Source organism: Drosophila subobscura, chromosome E, assembly GCF_008121235.1.
Source record: "Drosophila subobscura isolate 14011-0131.10 chromosome E, UCBerk_Dsub_1.0, whole genome shotgun sequence".
Lineage (NCBI taxonomy): Eukaryota > Metazoa > Arthropoda > Insecta > Diptera > Drosophilidae > Drosophila > Drosophila subobscura.
In genome coordinates this window covers 5479563-5493039 of record NC_048531.1, presented here as the reverse complement: position 1 = coordinate 5493039, position 13477 = coordinate 5479563, and the positions used below count along the sequence as shown (strand labels likewise).

Below are 13477 nucleotides of genomic sequence, written 5' to 3'. Positions count from 1 at the left end.
ACTTTGCGCATATGTTAAATAGCGCCAGTTGCAGCTCTCTCCCTGCACTCTGCACTCTGAACTCTCTGCACTCCAGCCGAGATTACGTACACGCTGTGTGGCATTTAAATTGTAAGCTTGCCCCAGAAAACACACCCCCAAAGTGGGTTAAGGAAAACTTGAAGACATTTTCTAGCGAAAATGTGTGTTGTTCACATTAAATGTAATTTTTCATGGCTCCAACTTTAAGTGAATCAACTGGTATCTAAGCATTTATGACAATTATTAATTGATAACCCATTGGTGACGTCAAGTTCTATGAATAGCCGCGAAAATAACAATAGAATGGCGGGGTTCTACCTATAGATATGGTGGAAGGGTATCACTGGAATATCTGTTGGGGGTTTCTCTAAGTTAAGAGTCTATGGAGCTAAGCTCTTCCCCATTCAATTTGAGTAATGATTTTGTATTAGTTTCCCACACATTCCTTTTACACTTGGCCTGGCATTTAATTGATTTAATCCTGCCTTTGTTCTACTCACATGGGATTCATTTTGGCCAGCAGCTGCGACCGGATGCGCTGCCTCTCGTCATTGAATGGCTGCAACTGTTGCAGCTTCTGCTGCTGCTGCTGCTGTGGCTCCTGCTGCTGCTGTGGCTCCTGCTGCTGCTCCGTCTGGCGCTCCCGCTCGATGCTGGCCGAGAGCTCGTTGTTCATCTCCACATGGCTGTGCTCGGCATCGAGATGGGTCTGGGTCTGGACCGTCTCATATTTGCGATCGTCCTCGGCAATGTTGAACACCTCGCTAAGCTCGTATTCCTTCAGCTAAAAACAAAGGATGGTCATGTTAGTTCCACTTGCCGACACATGTGCAGCATATTAATTTACGGGGATTATGTGCCCGGCATCGGGAATGTGGCACGGAGCGACGGCGCACACATGACTCGGCGGGACTACAGGTGCTCTTAACGCGCTGCTAATTTCAATTTGTGGCAAGTATTGACACGGCCACAGGGGAGAATAAGCCACACCAGATAGGGCCACGAATGCCACTGGAATGGGGCAAGAGCGGAAGTGGCTGCTGGGGACAGCAGTCAAGATAAGGTTCGACTGGGAAATACTTGGCTACCCCAAAACGCCACAGAAGGCACAGAAACCAACAGACAAAAAGCAGAGCGATAACACAATCTCATACGAAAGGGGAATTTGAGCATTTAACCGATTTAAACCATTTCATTTTGATGTACAAATATAATTTCGGAAGTTTGTCCAAGAGCGATAATCGAGGGAGTGCTTAATTCGAAACCAAAACCATTCCTTCTATGAAAAAGTAAGGAACAAAAGGAAACAGGGTAATCCTCGCAACATCTCTTTGTATACACAACCAATGCACCCCACATGCCCGACACCTGTCCAGGGTAACAGCAAACTTTTCTTTGGCGCGCTGTCGCGCATTTTAATTTATTTGTTTTGGGTCGCAGTCGCCTTCATTTTCTATAGAGAATGCGAGGTACGCATTGTTATGTTATGGCTGTCCTTTCTGCTGTGTGCTTATCTTGGTTTACCTTTTGCTACCTTCATTCGCTAGAACTCGTCGACAGCAGCGGCAACGACAGCGACAGCGACAACAACAATAACACCAACGAGAGCATAGAAATCAGAAACAAAACAAGTGAGAGTGCGAAAGTAGACTCACGCACTATGGCATACCTCTTATCAGTGTTATTATGGGATGTGGATGAATGGATGATTCCCTTTCCAATCAGTGCAAAAGTTTTGTCGGACCTTCAGAGCTGCTGTTTTGCCTGCCAGTTACACACATTTCCGCTGCAACAATATGCCCTTGTTATGTACAACATACAGGGTATGTTACAAAAAATAGCAGAACAGCCGCGTGTTGCTTTTCTGGCAGTAAAATCCACACACACACAATAATCCAGTGTGCATACGCACACACTCACGCCAGAGGGGAGAGACGGAGAGAGAGCGAGTGAGAGAGTGAGCACAAAAACTGTGAAATTCCTTGTGGATTACCCAAAAGACAGACCGACAGACAGACAGACAGCCAGCGAATGGAAACCCTCAGCATTCCTGGCTGCCGAGATTACGTGTGCCTTTTGGCATTCACTAAATGATACACAAATATTCCAGCAATTTAGTTGCGGCATTAAAATTTAAGAATTTAATGCCGGAACTACCACTCCCACCCTCAGCAGCAGCAGCGGCAGCAGCAGCTGTCAAAGGGAGAAAATCAACACATAATTACAAGTGTGAGCAAAGGACCCAAAGAGCTGGACAGGGGCTGGACTGGGCTGAGTTGGGGCTTCGACGACAGAGGATAGAGGACATGTGCTGGCCATAAAATAACGCATACGCACGAGCATGTATGCGTGTGTGTGTTTAAGTAAATAACTTTCCATTTCGTCGGCCATAAACCAAAGCTCAGATAGAAGTCGCTTGCCCGTAGGTGAAAAACAATGAAACGGTCAACTGCCAGAACTACGAAGCTTGATTGCCCTGTACGAAAATAGTTTTAGCTCTGAAGATTTTGTGGAGATTGTTCCTGCACTGCCAAATGGCACAAGTAAATCCACATAGCTATGCCCATCACAAACGCCAACATCTAGCTGAAATACCCTGCCCCGAATTAGTGTATTGAAATGGAAACAGAAGCCTTGGCACGCCCACCACCGAAAAGCCTCGAAAATAAAACTAAAATTAGTAGTGTCAAAAAGGCGTTACAATAATATGAGCTCGAGCAATGGCATTCCATCCACCCCAGCCAGCAGCAACAGCAACAAATAAAGAATAATGACCACACGTACTGGGCAGGCTCTTTGTGTGTTGCTGCAGCCACGCCCACGTAGCAATTCCCCGCTCTATACAACTGCCCCAATGAAGTAAACTATGCAAACGTAGTCGAAACATCTGGCAGGATGGCAGGACTGCTGCAGAGCCTGAGAGGCGGCACACATTTTATGGCCCTTCCTTTTGGCCACACACCCACACACACACAAACACACACACACACATAAAAGCCATTTTGATGAGCGACCCAGGACCAGGAGCAGGGCATTGTATGGAGCTGTAAGTGCGCCACTCTCTGAATGTCTTGGATGTCCAGCAATATAATTACAATGGTCGAAGTCCCCGCATTTCCGGCGCGGGGGGGAAGGTTCATTTTTACTGCCGCTGAGACCGTTGCTGTGCCTGAGGGTCCTTTCTTGCACTGAATCGGACGAATGGTTCGCAGGCGGGCCTAATGGATTGGCATTTATGTATTTGCGAGTGCAGAAGAATGTTTATCGCAGAGCTTCCAGCAAAAACAAACAGAAACAGACAACAATTGCTGCCTGTCCCTCCCACAAATCCAAAATAAGAGCAGCATATTCGGGGAAAGTAGTGATTTGGTATAATTGAAACGTTTGCCCGAGTGGGTTCTCGCTTACTTTGTATCTACTTACTCCCCCTCTGGCATATGCTTCCTAAATGTATGCCATGCATAACGATAGACAGCTCTGTGCATGGAATGACTCTCAAACTGTATTGTGTTCCAACGACCAACAATCGGACATTTCAGTTATGAATTGGTGAACAAATATCTCGTTAAAGCTACGAATTTACATCTGAAATAATTCCCATGCAAATGGTGTCGTAATTATAAGGTAATTAACATTATTTCATGTTTTTTTCCTTTTTTTTTTGTGCGCTTCTCATTTGCTTTTCATGCGCTTTTTCTCGGGTTCCCAGCTGTGGAGTGAACTGATTTATAAAGCGCATTAACACGCAGACCTCGTAGTATAAGTGCGCCCAATCCACAAACACACACACGCTTACCCCACACACACGCAGACACGCACACACGCACAGCCATTGAATATGCTGTGAAAAAGGGGCAATGTGCTGTTTGTGTGTATGTGGCTGATGTTGTTGACGCCATTGTAATGCTAATGGCTCATTAGCACTTTGATTTTTTTGTTCTTGCTTTCCGATTTCGCTTTTTTTTTGTGTGTTTTTGGGAAAAGGTCATTAGCGGTAAGGGTAGCGGCATTTTGACTGCTAATTTGCTGTTAATTAACTTGTTTAACGTTTTCTACAGCCAGCGTGTACTCTCCGCGTGTACTCACCTTGATGAACTGGAACGTGGCAATTGGGGGCAGGCGCTTGCTCTTCGGATAATAGAAGCTGCCCGCCGGATGGCCTGGATAACGGGAGGTAATCCGGTAGATGACACCCTGTGGCGCCGTCGGCCAATTGGGCGCTGTAAAAGTGAACCCATTATCGGTGCCCGCATCCAAGGGATCCAGCTCAACGGTCACCGTGTCTATCCAGGAGCCGCCCACACAGAGCTGAATTGTTTGATGAAATAGAGGAAAAGAGACACAAGTTAGTAGATATTTGGGATACCCTAAAAGCATTAAAGCCACTCAATCTCTGGCTAAACTCGAGCAACCACGTCTCTGTTGAACTTCTCCATTGCATGGCACAATTAGTCTATGGCCAGCCTTATGGAGAGGCTATCAAATTGACATTGTTGTCAATTGAATTTGCGGTCTGTACTCTGCGTTGTCCCTTTGTCCCCACAATTTGAATCTGATGCTGATTTTTGTCTGTGTTTTGTGCAAAGCTCTCACCTCAAATGAATCAACGCCTATGAACCAGTCCGGCGAGGGAACAATGCGTGTCATTAGCGACACCATGCTATGATTGCTGTCGACAAACACCTTCGCCTCGCTGCGTCCGGCGCCCAATTGAATCGCTGGGAGGCTGAACTCGTCGAAAACGCTACGTTCGCTGGCAGTGAATGCTGTGGCAGCGGAGGCTCCTGCTGATGGGGCTGTGGCTGCGGCGGTGGTGGCTGTGGATCGTCCCGGTTGCGATTTGCCTGTCTGCGACTGCAGCTGCATTTGCTGCTGCTGCTGCTCACCCACACTGCTGTCCAGCAGGTCCGTCCTGCCCGTCTCGGTGAACTGTTTGACAGCCCCCGTCGCCGGCTGCCCGATGTGGTAAAGCGCATAGTTGGAATTGTGTGTGCGACCTGTGAATGAGAACAGAGAGAGAGAGAGAGACCATTGAGTGGGGGAGAGTTGAGACATTAACTTTAAATGAACTCTTAAGAGCAAACAAAAGGAAATGCTTAAAGCTTATACATATATATGTAAAAAGATAAGTATGTACATTTAATTTAGCAACCTTTTCCACTGTTGCTTGTGGTGGAAACTAGGAGATAACTGCAGCTCGAGTGGGACTGGCACTTTCATTATCTTTCTCTTCCCTTTATGGCTGCATCTTCTGCTGTCCCACGTCTGCGTAGATGCTTCAGATATTCCTTCGTTTGAGGCCGCAAGTAATTTAAAACTGCTGATGCGCTCCAGTTCGCTTTGGGCCTCAAAATCATTTTGGTTTTGTGCACACTGTCACAGGCCCCGCCTAACCTCACTACCCACCCATCCATCCATCCATCCATCCTTGCCTCACTGCTGTTTCGTTGCAGCTGCCTTTGATGTTGTGGCTGTGGCTTTTTGTTTGCATGCTCTCTTTTTGGGGCCGCGTCGCCTCTTATTTGTCTTCAATTAACATTGCAACATGCCACTTGTGCCACTTTTCCTTCGACAGCCGCTGCTGCTGCGTCTCCTTACTGCTGCCTATCTGCTGCTCTGCCTCTGTGCCCTTGCCAGTGCCTTTGTCTTGTCGCATTCCGCATTCTCTTTTCTGAGATATTTCTTTTGCGCTTTTCCCTTTTTTTATGTCAGCTTATTTATTAGTTTTTCAATTTCTCACTCTTTCCCTTTCTTCTTCCGCGGTCTCTGCCTTCATCTTTTAATTTACAAGTTTTTGCGGCAGACAGAGGGCGACTTCTTTTCCCAAGTCCCTGACAACGGACAGGCCATGAACGAAGACGAGGACGAGCACGAGGAATGGAAGGTCTAATGAATGACGAAAAGTACAAAGCATATTTTTCCCCTTTTACATTTTTGCGCTTTTGTGACAGGCCGCTGGCATTCAGGGGAGCATATTTTTTTTCTAAACTATGTCAAATGGAATATTATTTATACTTTGGCATACTTTTTTGTTCCCCCTTGTTCTCTGTGTACCTGTGCCGCTGCACCTGAACCGCCGTCATGGCTGCCCCGGCACTTTGTGTAATTGACAAGTCCTGTGGCATGTCCTCTTGGGCACCCACACCCAGCCGCCGCTCTCCTCCTGCTGCTGCTGTCCAATCAGCAGCAATGGATTGGCCCAAAAGTTGTTGCAAAAAGGGGACACTATGCTGTGGCACCTGCAATTGGCTTCTCCCAGAAGTTTTTGCACCTTGTATGGATGTGCAAGAGTTTTCTCATCAATTTATGGAATTCGCTGCACAGAAGTTAATCATGCTTCATTCATTAGTAGAACAGATATAGAATGGTGTCCTCAAAAATCATACAAAAAGAATAGAATACATAGAATACATAGATCGAGTTGAATTCCAATCAAAGCAACTCAATCAAACAGCTGGAAATGTATTTTAAGATAAATGCATTAACCTTTAGATACTTTTACTTTCACTTTCGTAATACAAATACAGCGAGATGCACACGGCTCGAGGGCTCCAGTTTAATCAATTACCGAATGGCCACAAAATAGCTATAATAAATGTGCAATTAAATGCTTAAATTGTGCCAATGGCTTCCCAATATGGCGACCGGTGGTCAGCCATGTCCGTGTGGTGGCCGCTTAAATGGCCGCAACCCACGGATCTCCCAGGAATGGGAGCGGTGCGTAAAAATTACTCCACTCGTCCCTTAATTCATTTCATTTAATTTCTTGTTTTTTTTTGTGGCTTTTCGGGGTCAACATTTTGATGCGGGTTCAGGAGTGCGTGGCGGGTGCGGTGTAATTAATGCTTAATTATTCACATTAAAGGCCAAAAGCAGCCATGAAATTACGGCGAATCTGCCACCGGTCGTTGGGGGCATGCAATAATGTAAATGCAGGACACGTATGGACCATAAATTTTCCTTAGCATTTGAATGGGAAGACATTGCGCATACGCCGCATGGGATGTCCAATCTCTCTCTGTCTCTCCTTCTGTTTGCGGATTCCATATCATAATTGAATATCGGCAACACTACAAAATCAGCTAAAACATTTACAAACAGTAGAAAAGACTAGAAAAAGTGGATCTAAAAAGTGCAATCTGGCACCTGGCCAACGACTGCTGCTGCTGCCATTGCAGTGACTCATAGAGCTGCCCCCACGATTCCGTATTGGCTTTTAATTGCCAGTAAAATATGCTCCAAATTTGTCAGAGAGATAGAGAGGGAGAGCGGGAAAGAAAGGAGATAGCTGAGCGCAAATTTTGGTATTAATAAATGTATAAATTCATCCAATATGACACACATTTCACTGAATTTATGTGAGGCACAGCTGACACACTTTCTGTCCCCACTTTGCCACTCGCCACTCTCCCCGACTCGAGTGGTGTGTTGTCAGGGGTTTTCTTTTCCCCTGTACAAGAAATGAATTACGAGTCTGCGAGAGTAAAATTCTCATTCGCTTTTTACTTCTTTTTGGGTGATTGTTTTTCGCTATTGAGATGGTTGCTCAATTTCCTTGCGATTTCCACGAACGAATTTAATTATAGGCCATAAATTTGATTTTAATAGCTGCGCCGTTCAGCAAAACAAAACAAAAAAACACAAAAATAAAAATAAAAGATGGAAAACTCGCGTGCGTGTGTACAAAAATCCGTAAACTCATCAGTATATGTTATGAAAGGCATACGAGAAGAAGGATTAACAAACGACAGACTGCGGGAATGGTGGAAAAGAGGGAAGGAAGGAAGGAAGGTGTCTGCCGTGTGTACGTAGGTTGATGTTTCTGTCAGCACGTGTGCCATTTGATGGAATGTTACGCACATATGGGTGGGGCTACAGATAATTCTACTGGTTAAATGTTAATCCCAGAACAAAGTGTTCCTCGGGCAAAGGGAGAAATTCATAAATGCTTAATTGGCTCCCAAGATAGCCATCAAAACTGATGGAATTATATTATGCAGTTTTGATGAATAATTTGCATTATAAAGCAAAGACAGAGGGGAGATTTCTAGCTAAATTAATAAATAATTTGGCCCTCATGTTCACGCATTGATAACGTGCTCTATATGTGTGTCGAGACCTCTGCTCTATCCACTCTTGTTTCTCTATGCAAATCCTTTGAAAAGCCCGCTAATTAAAAATGCATTCCCCACACCTGTGTGTGTATTATCCGTCCGTTGTTTGCTCTTTCTTCTCACGCAAGCCCACTTAATTATGTATGTCAAATTTAATTGGCTTGTCAGTCGGCGGAATAAATAGAAAATCAGAAATGCCGACACACATGCCCCACGCGAATAAATGAATTACACATATACAAAAAATCAACAATAAAAGAGTGGGCGAGAGAGACGCGAGGGGAGTCACCATTATGTGCTGCAGGTGTGTCATTCGCTCAGTCGTTCATGTTTGAATATCATTTTGTGATAGATAAATATTAGCATTTCAACTAATTTCATTTCACACAGTGCATGCATTAAATACATATGCATGCATACATCTACATATTTTATATTTTACATATATTATATCTCAATTTGAAATCACGCCACTGGTGGCACGGACTTGGAGCGGCAGTGGCACTGGCACTGGCAGAGTGTGTAGAATACCAAATCTCTGACATTGTCACATGTCAGGAGACAGCGCACGAGTACGAAATGTGTCTTAAGACATGCTAAACCACATCCACTCACACACACACAAACACACAAACAGCACACAGCACATGGCTACAATACGCATACGCCCCATATGCCGAATGAATCTTTTATGCGCTTAAAGTCAGAGAAATGAGCGTCTACGACTGCGACTACCACTGCCTGTTAAGAGTAATTTCTGTCATATTTGCTAGTGGGACTCCTCCTCGCAGTCACGACTGCAGCCACAGCTCCTGATAAAATGTCAACGTGTGATGTGGTAGATTCCCACCAGCCACCACAGGAGGAGCAGCAGTCGGTGCAGGAGAAGAAACTGCTGTAGGAGCTTCAGTAGAATTAACAGTGAGTACGTGGGTCCTTTCCTAGCTGCATCCTCCTGCCAACGGAAGATTGACGCCCTGCTTCTCCAAAATAAAGAAAATCCCTGCTTTAAATTTTCCCATTCGTACAGAGTCCTTCTGCCTGCCTTTCTGTCAGTGTGTGTCAGTTTTTGGCATATAAAACCCCCTTCGGATAAGTTTAATGGCTGCCAGGGTTGAAGGATTTTTCGTATTTGCCGCAAAAACTTATGCAAGTCCCGGGCCCGGCTCCTTGGGTCGAGTGCAACTGTGTGGACCCTCTGGCTCTTTATCTGTGCTAATTAATGCGTGCAGCTAGATGTTGGGATTAGGTGGGTATCTGCCGGATACAGAAAGCCATCAGCCGGCCAATTATGTAGGCAAACAAACAAAACTTGTCACATCTACCCTAAGCCATCCTCTGGCTCTCTGCGTCTTCCATTGACGCCTTTTGCAGTAGCTGGAAACTGTGTTTGTGCGCCTGTGTGTGGGAGCGAGAGGCTCAAGGGGATTACAAACGAAATTGACCAAAAACATAACAAGCTAACAAGGAGATGGCATCGTCAAGAGCAACAACAGTCTATAAACTCCTGTGACAAATGAGGGTTGCTTAGCCTAGTTAGTCCTCCCGCCAGTCTCGGGCCAGTTCCATGGTCTCCTATTCATTTGTTTGGGCTCTGGTCCTGGGCCATCTGTCATTTGTCATTAGTCTGGAGCAGCCCACATGCCTCTTATGACTTATGCCACTCTGAAGACAATGTCTCTGCCAATTATGTGCAATGTCTGCGGTCTGAGAATTGACAAAATAGCCGCCAGGTGCTGGAATCTCTGTGGGATCTGCTGCACTAATGAATGGGCCAGGGAAATGGCCTCCCATTTGGTGCTATTTCTTAGGCCAAGTGTTAAGTCCAAACAAATCATAATCAACGAATGGCAGCCTGTTTTGTACTCAAGTTTTAGTTGGTTTCCGCTGGCTTTAGACTAATGAAATTCCGTTCTTTATATTCTAAAATTCAGATAAGATGGCTGTTGTGTGCAGATAGCTGCTGCTCCATCAGATGCCGCTTTATGTGGCACTCTTTGTGGCATTCCAAATTGCACTTTGTGCTACCGCTTCCGCTTTGGACCGCTTGCTTTTGGCTTTGTGTGTGTTCGCTCTTTGGCTTACTTCTAGCTACATTCATTATAATGGCTTATTGTAGCATGAAAAGTGTGTCAGTCACTGGGGACTGCAATGGCAAACAGGATGTCAGTGCGGGACGTGAAAGCGCCCAACGATTGTGGAGCACAGTAGAATGTGCATTGTCCTTTGTTGGCAGTGCACTAAGCAAACACCAAAGACAGACATTACCCTTAGATGAGCGCACACATATACATGCCACTGCCACTGCTCCGCTCTCTCACCAGACAAGGACATGCTTGCCCGAATGACACACACAAATTGATGAGCATCGCGTGAGGAGCTGCTTTTGTTATATCCCCCATTTTGTTTTCCCTTCTTTCTTGCCACAATTTTTGATTGATTTCTTGCGGCAAGTCAGCGACACACTGCCTTCACTGTCACATTTCACGAGTCACTCATGCCTCATGCCACATGCCGCATGCCGCACGCTGACACAGTTCCTCCTCGAAGAGCGGCTGCGGGAAAGCAAGAGTAAGCGGCATAAAAACACACAGTCATGATGAAATGGCGACACGGAATGGGACACCGAGAGACACACAGATGTACAGACACAGAAACATTTGAGTGGTAATTTTACTTCTGCTGGGACAACGTCAACATATTTTTGCATTAAAATAATTGAAGGGAATTGCAAAGCAAATAAAAACCGACAAAACTCGGCTATACGGCCAGCGCAGGTGGGGAGAATGGAAAGCATTTGGAAATTGCTGTTGGGCTGTGGGTGTTGCTTTGTCTTTAGCAGACACAGTGGCAATTTTAAAGTTAAATTAATTTTGCACATTTTGCTAATACTTTTCAGAGTGTTTCGTTGCTTAAGTTTAATGATTCGCCCTAAAGTCTATTCATATTTAAAGGATTTCTGAGTCCTGAGCCTTCTCCTCTTTCACTGGCATATTAATAATGGTCCTAATTGAGCCACAATCAACCGGTGCAGCCTAAGCTCTGACCAGTTCCATTCTCCTCGAAATTGTGTGTACTATTTCGATAAATTGAAAATTAATTGGCCCTGTGAAACGAGCAGGATAACAACAATGCCTAAAGCTTCCTGGCAGATGGAAAACGTGCTGCATGCAGCATGCAGCAGACAATCAATAAGTCAAATGCTAAGCTTTCCCATTAAATATGCAATTACCGTACGCTCGATGGATGGAAGGAAATTGGATGCTGTGGCACTGCCACAGGATATACCACTGGGGTATATGGATACCTGGCACGCTTCGTGCTGGCAAAAGTTTAATTAGCATTTTGTTTAATTAATAAATATGTACGAATATGCATGTGTGTGTGTTGTGCTTACAATACTACTATAAAACGAGGAGGGATGTGTGAGACGCTTCGTACGCGTCACAACTTTAAACACATTACTCAGTCAGCATATATGTAAAAACGCTTCCATCTGTGTGTTACACTTACATTTACTCTTCGAGCACCTGGTATACAAATCTGTGTATTGTTTCAGCGTAAAATCCATTTCCAATTAAAGTGCAAAGTTCAACAAAAGAGTGGTGCATTATATGCTGCCACAGCAGGGGGTAAATAATCAACACACTACCTCGCGCCCTGTCCTCTCTTATTTGTTGTACCGCATATCCGTGCACGTACCCGCACCCGCACCCGCACCCGCACCCGCACCGTGCTTGTGCATAAATAAACAGCACAACGATTTGCAAATATAATGCACATGAAATTTGCACAATGGCTACAGAGCACATTTTGGACATTTTCGCGGTGCAGGTGGATTTCTTCACGATAGCTTTCGGTCGCGCCAAAAAGTTTAAACAACAAAATGGCGGCACACCCGCCCACACCCACAACTATCTACTTATCCATGCACACACGCACACGCACACAAGTGTAGTACAAACAAAAGCTAAACTAAAAAGGCAAGTTTAATGCAATGTTTATTAAGCGTAAGGAAAGCTTTACCAATCCAAAATAAATTAAAAAATATACTAAATAAAACTGCATTCAGCTAAATCAATTATACGCGAAACTGTAGATTTCCGTAGGAAATTTAATCAACAACAGAGACGTCCGAACCCTCTAAGTAGACAACTTCAAGGAAAACATTAAAATAAGTGACAAGAGAGGGTAAGGGAAACTGGTTTTCTCTCTTTGTTTATTAGTGGAATTTTTAATCAAAGTTGCGAACAACATTTTACCTGAAGTTTCTCCGCTGTTCTTGTATGTATTTTCCCGTGCTCGTAATCAGGAGGGCCCCACTTGGTTGGCTTTTCGTCTGCCTTTTTTGTTCCCTGCCATTCCCTGCAGCGACTGGAGGCGCCTCCTCAGTTTCAAGTTCTCGTTTTCTCCGCAGTGTTTATGTAATTCCTTTGGCAGTTTTGTTGGCTAAACTCTTGAAAGTTTGCTGCCATGTAAACTGTCAGCACAAGCACACACACGTGAACACCAGATACGCATGCACAAACACATGAGCAGGCTGGTTGTGGAGGAGGGTCGCTTATCTCATGAAAGCTCAAAAAGTTTTGTTTACACGTAACGCCCTAGAGACTCGCCCGAAAACAGAACCTGCCCCCCGCTGTCCAGCCCCACCACTGTCCTTTGACTTTTGGCGAATATTTTCCATACTTTCTGATATTAAAATATGTGCATACGATATTTATTGTGCTTACTCCTCGATTGTTTGATAGCATTTTAATTAAAGATTGCTCCGCACACAGCCTGGCATTCAAATTGCAATCGGATTGCAATATTTAACTATCGCATAGGGAATTTCATGCACATTCGTCTGATAGGCAAGTGAACTGTTTTACAGTTTACAATTATACACTGAGAACAAAAAGAAGGGACAAGTGGGACACATAATAATCATAAATTCAATCATCTTCTTTTATGATTTAAACCTTTCCAAAAGCTTAATTAAGAATCATATCTGTAAATATCAGTGGGTTTTCTCCCAGTGTACACGTAAATGCAATATAAGTTGTGTGCTGTGTCATCTTTTGACTGCAATATTGCAGGGACGGTCAGGACAGCAGGATCAATGAAATTTTCAATTGCCAGACCATGCAACTGCATTGACTGGACCAAAAGGTATTATGGAAAGGTGCACAGACGCTTAGGGAAGGATACGGAAAGGGTAGTCCCACCAATGAATCGAGTTACCCTCTGCGAAATGAGAGTTTTGTTCGGAGAAGCATTTACAACTGAGCTAAGCTGGCAATTAGGAATAGTTGCCATACTTTCGGAACTATGTTTCAAGCTAAATGCCAATGCCAGGC

The 13477-nt window shown here is 44.6% G+C and overlaps 1 protein-coding gene across 1 annotated transcript in view; it reads right to left on the bottom strand.

Moving 5' to 3' along the window:
* Positions 1–13477, bottom strand: part of LOC117891909 — a 45442-nt gene that overhangs the window by 6497 nt on the left and 25468 nt on the right. The window contains exons 2-4 of the mRNA XM_034797731.1: positions 4615–5018; positions 4108–4329; positions 522–805 (exon numbers count right to left, since the gene is read on the bottom strand). Of these exons, the coding sequence (XP_034653622.1) occupies positions 522–805; positions 4108–4329; positions 4615–5018 (910 nt within the window). The remainder of the gene's footprint in view (positions 1–521; positions 806–4107; positions 4330–4614; positions 5019–13477) is intronic.